This window comes from Podarcis filfolensis, assembly GCF_964270895.1.
Source record: "Podarcis filfolensis genome assembly, chromosome: 5".
In the NCBI taxonomy this organism is placed as follows: domain Eukaryota; kingdom Metazoa; phylum Chordata; class Lepidosauria; order Squamata; family Lacertidae; genus Podarcis; species Podarcis filfolensis.
In genome coordinates this window covers 29,667,870-29,676,416 of record NC_139608.1, presented here as the reverse complement: position 1 = coordinate 29,676,416, position 8,547 = coordinate 29,667,870, and the positions used below count along the sequence as shown (strand labels likewise).

The window sequence follows — 8,547 nt, the reverse complement described above, 5'->3', positions numbered from 1 at the left end:
GCCCCACATTGGACAAAAGATTCCTGCATTGTGGGGTGTGGGGGTGTGGATTAGACCCTCATGGACCCTTCTAGCTTTACAATTCTATGATTCCATTATCTGTAGATTAGTATATTCTGATATCTTTCGCTGATGCCATGTAGTGTAGGTTCTGCAGTTTGTTTATTATTTTTAGGCACCTTCAACTTTACTAAGCACTCTGCACAGATTAAAAAGAACCCTGTCCTTGTATGTCCCTTCACAATTTAATAGATGCAACACAAGAGGAAAAGGGGTGGGGAACAAAGAGGAAAATAAGCAAACAGGCACCAGTTTAAAACTACATACGGTAGTTCTTATAACCAGCAGGTTGAATAGGAACAGATGAGAGAAGAGGAAACAAATGGTAGCTGGTCCTTCATGTGTGGTATGATGGACTCTGGTCCCTATAGCAGCAGCAGCAGCTGGAGTAAGTCAGTCCAGGCCAGGTGGATATTACCCAGCAATGCAGGGAGCAGGTCTTGCAGCATTTAGGATGGCCAACAGTAGGAATGAGTTTGGTTTTGCCTAGGAAGCAAAAGATTGGCTGCGAGATAGACAGATTGATAGTTCTGTCTCAGAGGAGTATAGGATTGTAACTCAGGGGAATTTGCCTCCCTTGCTTCTCTCTTAGGTTACTTCTAGGCCACTTGTTTACTGCACATTCATTCTGATAGCATGGCATCAAGCATATGATCTTCTATATTATGGGTAGGCAATCTAAGGCCCAGGGGCCGGATCCGGCCCAATCGCCTTCTAAATCTGGCCTGCGGACGGTCCAGGAATCAGAGTGTTTTTACATGTGTAGAATGTGTGCTTTTATTTAAAATGCATCTCTGGGTTATTTGTGGGGTATAGGAATTCGTTCATTTCCTCCCCCCCCAAAAAATATAGTCCCCCCCCCAAGGTCTGAGGGACAGTGAACCAGTGCCCTGCTGAAAAAGTTTGCTGATCCCTGTTATACTTTCCAGTGTATTTCCTCCTCCCTTTCTTTACTGCAAAAAGTCTACTTTTGGGGGAGGGAGCAGGTCCACTGCCCAAGCCCTTCAAACCAACTTTAATTGCGCAGCCTGAATTTGCTGGTATGTGATCGAATCGTACCCAGAAATAGCAACAGCTTTTCTTTCTCTTTCTTTCCCTGTGTCTCACATGTCCTCTATTGCGGGTGAGACACAGGTTCAGGCATCCTCTCCTATTAGTTTTAACAAGTGGTTGGCAATCTCTTTGATGTCAAGATGATCCCAGAGGGAAGGGGAGTAAGACTCCATAAGTGCATTAATAGATTCACCACCTTGGGTGTTACTCAGAACTATATAGGGGAAAAGGTAAAGGACCCCTGGGCGGTTAACTCCAGTCAAAGGCGACTATGGGGTTGTGGTGCTCATCTCACTCTCAGGCCGAGGGAGCCAGCGTTTGGCCACAGACAGCTTTCTGGGTCATGTGGCCAGCATGACTAAACCATTTCTGGCGCAATGGGAAACCGTGACGGAAGCCAGAGCACACAGAAACACCATTTACCTTCCTGCCACAGCGGTACCTATTTATCTATTGCACTGGCATGCTTTCGAACTGCTATGTTGGCAGCAGCTGGGACAGAGCGACAGGAGCTAACTCCGTCGTGTGGATTTGAACCACCAACCTTCTGATTGGCAAGCCCAAGAGGCTCGGTAGTTTAGACCACAGCGCCACACATTATATAGAGCAGGCCCTCAGAATAGCATTCCATTTTTATCATCTAGAAACAGTCAGCACGTTTAAGCTGATGACAGCTATTTTGCAGTAAGCTAATGAACATATTAGCATCCAATTACAAAACTGAACCTACCATGGTGACAAAATTAAATTTAAACAATTAAACCAAGGGTGGCTAACTTGTTATCCCCCCCCCCGGCTGGGTCTGATAGAGTCCAACAACATTTGGAGTTCCAAGGGTACCTGCCTTGATTTCGGCTATCCAACTTACAGGGAAGTAAGCACCACTGAATACAATGAGACTTAATTTTGAGTCAACATTCACAGTCAATTTCTCATTCCCCCCCCCCTGCATAGCTTTGTTTTGTCTTTCCTGCTATCACTGACATTATAAAGCATTCCCCCTGCAATTAATATTTCTGTGTGAGACATTCTCGATGCACATTTGTTTTTCTCCTACAGTTCAGCAATATTATCAATATTGATTCTCAACAAAGCATTTTCTGGGGAGACACAGCTGAAGCTGTTTTTGACTTCAAATTAACTGAACTTTGAGAGAACATAATCACCCACATAGCAAACAAGTATCCATCTGCTCCTGTGGTAATTAGTTCAGTGTGTTTTGTACATCAAGAACATAACAGTGAATAACTTTCCTGGATCTGGCATGAACATAACTGTCGTCCCCCCCAAATATTTAGTAATACTAAGGGCTGCTGTCCCTGCTTGCATTGCTTGACAACTTAACCTACTCATCCCTAAACCCAGGAGTCGCTTACCACTTCTTGAAGCGAGAGATCCTATATCTGCAACGTGGCCCCCCTGTAAGGCCATTACATCCAGCATCTAAAATTATTTAACTGCATCACTTCTCATGCCCAAGTTAAGTATTGACTGAATTCCTTCCTCTTTCATGTTCACATAAATGGCCGGTTTTATGGGCTATATGAATTGGGCCTCATTTGAGAGGTCCAGTAGCATCTGCTGGGCTTCTTTACACAGCACAAATTCTGGAGAATTCATGTGTTGGAGCAGCCACATTTTTGCTTTTTTAAAAGTGGCACATTCAAGGCTCCCCTGTGAGTGTCTGAGGGTCCTGCTCCTTCCTGCCACTTACCATCTGGCCTGGGGTGGGGCCTGAAGCCTCAAAAGGACTGCTCGGCTGCCCAGGAGGACTCCCCTGTGAGTGTCTGAGGGCCCTGCTCTTGCCACTCACCATCTGGCCTGGGGCGGGGCCTGAAGCCTCAAAGGACTGCTCTGCTGCCCAGGAGGACTCCCCTGTGAGTGTCTGAGGGCCCTGCTCTTGCCACTCACCATCTGGCCTGGGGCGGGGCCTGAAGCCTCAAAGGTCTGCTCTGCTGCCCAGGAGGACTCCCCTGTGAGTGTCTGAGGGGCCTGCTCTTGCCACTCACCATCTGGCCTGGGGCGGGGCCTGAAGCCTCAAAGGACTGCTCTGCTGCCCAGGAGGACTCCCCTGTGAGTGTCTGAGGGCCCTGCTCTTGCCACTCACCATCTGGCCTGGGGCGGGGCCTGAAGCCTCAAAGGACTGCTCTGCTGCCCAGGAGGACTCCCCTGTGAGTGTCTGAGGGCCCTGCTCTTGCCACTCACCATCTGGCCTGGGGCGGGGCCTGAAGCCTCAAAGGTCTGCTCTGCTGCCCAGGAGGACTCCCCTGTGAGTGTCTGAGGGGCCTGCTCTTGCCACTCACCATCTGGCCTGGGGCGGGGCCTGAAGCCTCAAAGGACTGCTCTGCTGCCCAGGAGGACTCCCCTGTGAGTGTCTGAGGGCCCTGCTCTTGCCACTCACCATCTGGCCTGGGGCGGGGCCTGAAGCCTCAAAGGTCTGCTCTGCTGCCCAGGAGGACTCCCCTGTGAGTGTCTGAGGGTCCTGCTCCTTCCTGCCACTTACCATCTGGCCTGGGGTGGGGCCTGAAGCCTCAAAAGGACTGCTCGGCTGCCCAGGAGGACTCCCCTGTGAGTGTCTGAGGGCCCTGCTCTTGCCACTCACCATCTGGCCTGGGGCGGGGCCTGAAGCCTCAAAGGTCTGCTCTGCTGCCCAGGAGGACTCCCCTGTGAGTGTCTGAGGGCCCTGCTCTTGCCACTCACCATCTGGCCTGGGGCGGGGCCTGAAGCCTCAAAGGTCTGCTCTGCTGCCCAGGAGGACTCCCCTGTGAGTGTCTGAGGGCCTGCTCTTGCCACTTACCATCTGGCCTGGGGCGGGGCCTAAAGCCTCACAAGGACTGCTCCTGCCACTATCTGGCCCAGGTGGGGCCTCACAGGGACGGTTGTTGCCACTGATGCTGCTACTGCCCATGAGGACCCCGAGGGGCGCAGAGTTCTTTTTAACATGTTTTAAAATGTTCCTTTCCCTTTAGATTTTTATATATGGGGGTGGGAGGGATGTTTGGGTGGGCTTGGGAATTCGTTAGATTTTGATGAATTTGTAATTTTGTAGCTTTTATTTGTATTGTTTTATTGTTTTCTGGGTTGTTTTGTTTTTTGTTTTTATTGTTTTAAGGTTTTATTGTCTTAGGCTGCGAAAGAATAACATTAATTGCCATCAATGGAGGCTACTATGAGGCTTGGGATTGCTACCGTGGAGGGGCGAGGGAGGTATGGCGGTGGGGGCAGATGTTATAGGCGAAGGGGATCGAGATATGGATATGCTCGTACCCCTTCCAATCTGCGCCTCATCCCGAGGGACGAGGGTAGGGCGAGCAAGGACTACTCACCTCCGTCACTGGTGCTGTGCAATGCCAGGTCTATAGGCAACAAAACCGCCACCCTGCGAGATTTCTTTATCTCGCAGGGGGTTGACCTGGCTTGTGTGACGGAGACCTGGGTGCGCGAAGGGGCAACAGTTACCTTAAGAGAGATGGCGCCCCTGGGTTTCTCCGTCCTCCACCAGTCACGGACTGTGGGCCGGGGGGGAGGGGTGGCATTATTAATCCGGGAAGATTGTTCTTTCAGGGCTCTACCATCACCATCGATCCCCGGCATTGAATGTGTTGGCCTAGTGTGGGGCTCCGAGGAGAGCTTGGCTGTCTGGCTGGTGTACCGGCCACCTAGCGCACCAGCAGCCACCCTGTCAGGCCTATTGGAGGCGGTGGCCGGCTGGGCCTTGGAGTTCCCTAACCTATTGGTATTGGGGGACTTCAACATCCATGCTGATGCCACTCCCTCCTCACAGGCTCTGGACCTGGTGTCTTCCATGGCGACACTAGGGCTCTCCCAGTTTGTTTCGGGCCCCACACATCAAGCAGGCCACACGCTGGATTTGATCTTTGGTGCAGGTATAGATGTGATCATGTCTCCTTCGATGAAGGTGCCATGGTCTGATCACTACGCTCTGAAAGCCAGGATTGACTTTCCATCCCCACCCTGCTTAGGTGCCGAGCCGATTTGGGCTCGCCCGCAGAGGCTGATGGACCCTGATAGATTCCGCCAAGCCTTGCGGGACCTTGCTCCCCCTGGCGACTCATTGACTGAGCTTGTTGAGGGCTGGAATATCCAGCTCCTGGCAGCCATCGATGAGATCGCACCGAAGCGCCCTCTGCGACCCCGCAGAAACCGGGCTCCCTGGTTTACCGAGGAGCTCCGGAAAATGAAGCGGGACCTCAGACGGCTAGAGCGAGTATGGCGGGGTGCCCGTGACGGAGCCTCAAGAACATCTTATAGGGCTTTTATGAAAACCTATGAGATGGCGGTGAAGGCTGCTAAGAAGTCTTACTTCTCGGCCTCCATTGCATCCGCTAGCTCTCGCCCGGCGCAATTATTTAGTATAATCAGGTCTTTAACGTCCCTTGAAGGACAGCCAAATTTAAATAACAATTTGACACACGGCTGTGAGGCATTTGCGAGCTTTTTTGCGGAGAAGGTCTTGTTGCTCCGCCATGACCTCCCTGCCAATTTGGATACAATAAAGGAACTGGAGGCCCCTCGACTGTCCTCGGGTCCAGTATTGGACCACTTTGACCGGATATCCCCAGCCGATGTAGACAGACTCCTCCGAGCTGGAAAGCCCACCACCTGTCCTCTCGACCCGTGCCCGTCTTGGCTGATTAGAGCGTGTCCAGACGAGGTGCGGGCCCTCCTGGGGGATATCATCAATTTGTCCCTTGGCACGGGGACATTCCCAGGGGAACTGAAGGAGGCAGTGGTGCGCCCGCTCTTAAAGAAAACATCATTAGATCCTTTAGATCTATCCAATTACCGCCCGGTTTCGAATCTTCCGTTCCTGGGTAAGGTGATTGAGAGAGCGGTTGCTGAACAGCTTGGTGGGTTTCTGGATGAAACATCGGCTCTGGATCCATTCCAGTCTGGCTTCCGCGCTGGTCATGGGACCGAGACAGCTCTGGTTGCCCTAACAGATGATCTTCGTAGACAGCTGGATCGAGGCGGGTCGGGGCTGCTGATTCTTCTAGATCTGTCAGCAGCTTTCGACATGGTCGATCATGAACTTCTGGACCACCGCCTTGCCGACGTGGGGATCCAGGGCACAGTCCTTCAATGGCTGCGCTCGTTTCTCTCTGGTCGGGGACAGAGGGTGGCGCTTGGGGGGGAATTGTCATCGCGCCACTCCTTGGTGTGTGGAGTACCTCAGGGTGCGATACTCTCCCCAATGCTTTTCAACATCTTTATGCGCCCCCTCGCCCAGCTTGTCCGGAGTTTTGGGCTGGGTTGCCATCAGTATGCCGATGACACCCAACTCTATCTGTTGATGGATGGCCATCCTGACTCGGCCCCAGACACACTGACCAGATGTCTGGAAGCTGTGGCTGGATGGTTACGTGGGAGCCGGTTGAAGCTAAATCCTTCGAAGACAGAGGTCCTGTGGCTGGGACGGGACGATATGGGATTGGGGGGGCAACTCCCATCTCTTGCGGGGGCGCAGTTAGTGCCAGCACCGTCCGTTAAGAGTTTGGGTGTAATCTTCGACACCTCCCTTTCCATGGAGGCGCAGATTGCAGCTATAACAAAGGCGGCATTTTTCCATCTCCGCCAAGCTAAGCAGTTGGCTCCTTACCTCTCTCGCCCTGACCTAGCCACTGTGATCCACGCGACGGTCACCTCCAGACTGGATTATTGTAACTCGCTCTACGTGGGGCTGCCCTTAAGACTGACCCAGAAACTCCAGCGGGTGCAGAATGCTGCAGCGAGACTCCTTACGGGGTCTTCGCTGCGAGATCACATTCATCCGGTGCTATATCAACTGCACTGGCTCCCGGTGGAGTACAGGATCAGGTTTAAGGTGCTGGTTTTAACCTTTAAAGCCCTATACGGCCTTGGACCCTCGTACCTACGGGACCGCCTCTCCTGGTATGCCCCACAGAGAAACTTACGGTCTTCAAATAAAAATATCTTGAAGGTCCCAGGCCACAGAGAAGTTAGGCTGGCCTCAACTAGAGCCAGGGCTTTTTCGGCTGTGGCTCCGACCTGGTGGAACACTCTGTCACAAGAGACTAGGGCCCTGCAGGACTTGACATCTTTCCGCAGGGCCTGCAAGACAGAGCTGTTCCGCCAGGCCTTTGGCCAGGGCACAGCCTGACTCCCTCCCTCGGCAATCTTCGCGGAGCTCTGGCCCAATAGTGGCCAGTGGCTTGAACTTAATTAATTTTATAATGAATGATTTTAGAGCGTTGTTTGTGTTGTACTTTTGTATTGTTTTATTGTTGTTAGCCGCCCTGAGCCCAGCTTCGGCTGGGGAGGGCGGGATATAAATAAAATTTATTATTATTATTATTATTATTATTAGCATATTAACTGTATATCACACATTTTTATGGAAAACCACAGGGAGAGTCAGTAGCATTTATAAATAGTATAAGGGGTCCTCAATGTAATTAATAGGTATAACAATGCAATATATTACAGCATTAGAACACACGTGAAATGGACTCATATTGTAGCACATGCAAAAGAGACTCACGTCATAGTCACACACAGAAACCCACTAAAAAGAGCAAGAATATAAATGTCCTTGTGAAGGTGAACCTAAGAAGAATGTAGAGTTGTTGATAAGACCTCCAGATTATGTATTGTTTCATTGCTTCATGCAAACCAATTTAGAAATAAGAAATTTCTCATGGCTGGCAGATGAAAATAACCCTCCAGCCACTTATGTGTGTCTTCCAGAAAAGGTGTTATCTGAAGAGAGTCACCCAAAGTAACATAATTGGCTGGAAGTCCCTAAACGGGGCTTAAAAGGTGAAGGTAAAGGACCCCTGACAGTTAAGTCCAGTCGCAGACAACTCTGGGGTTATTGCGCTCATCTCGCTTTACAGGCCGAGGTAGCCGGTGTTTGTCCAAAAACAGTTTTTCTGGGTCATGTGGCCAGCATGACTAAGCCACCTCTGGAAACCAGAACAGCGCACAGAAATGCCGTCTACCTTCCCACCAGAGCGGTACCTATTTATCTACTTGGACTGTCATGCTTTTGAACTGCTAGGTTGGCAGGAGCTGGGAGAGAGCAACGGGAGCTCACCCCATCGCAGGGATTCGAACCACCGACCTTCTGATCGGCAAGCCCAAGAGGCTGTGGTTTAGACCACAATGCTACCCCAAAAGCTTCAGCACTGAAATCAGTTCCAAAATTTAGAAAGTGGCACAGTTTGTCTGTGGTTCTTGTGCTATTTGGGAATGCTCTCCTACATAACTTTTCATGTATGCATCAGATGCATTCTCATCTAACTGAGAAGGTACATATTGTCATAGGATTGAGGGGCTGGTCCAGATGACACCTGTGGGTTGCTTCCAGGCTTGTGATTCCATATCTGTGAGATTGGAATCTATAAGAGGGATCCTGCTGAACCAGTCAAACCAGCTTTTCTGTTCTTTTTT

At 50.8% G+C, this 8,547-nt stretch overlaps 1 protein-coding gene across 1 annotated transcript in view; it reads left to right on the top strand.

The window, feature by feature from the left end:
• The first annotated feature begins 4,430 nt into the window (after nucleotides 1-4,430).
• LOC310762549 (uncharacterized protein) overlaps nucleotides 4,431-8,547 on the top strand; it is a 537,990-nt gene continuing 533,873 nt past the window's right edge. Inside the window, exon 1 of the mRNA XM_083613749.1 lies at nucleotides 4,431-7,345. Coding sequence (XP_083469875.1) covers nucleotides 4,583-7,255 — 2,673 coding nt within the window. The 5' untranslated portion in view covers nucleotides 4,431-4,582 and the 3' untranslated portion in view covers nucleotides 7,256-7,345. The remainder of the gene's footprint in view (nucleotides 7,346-8,547) is intronic.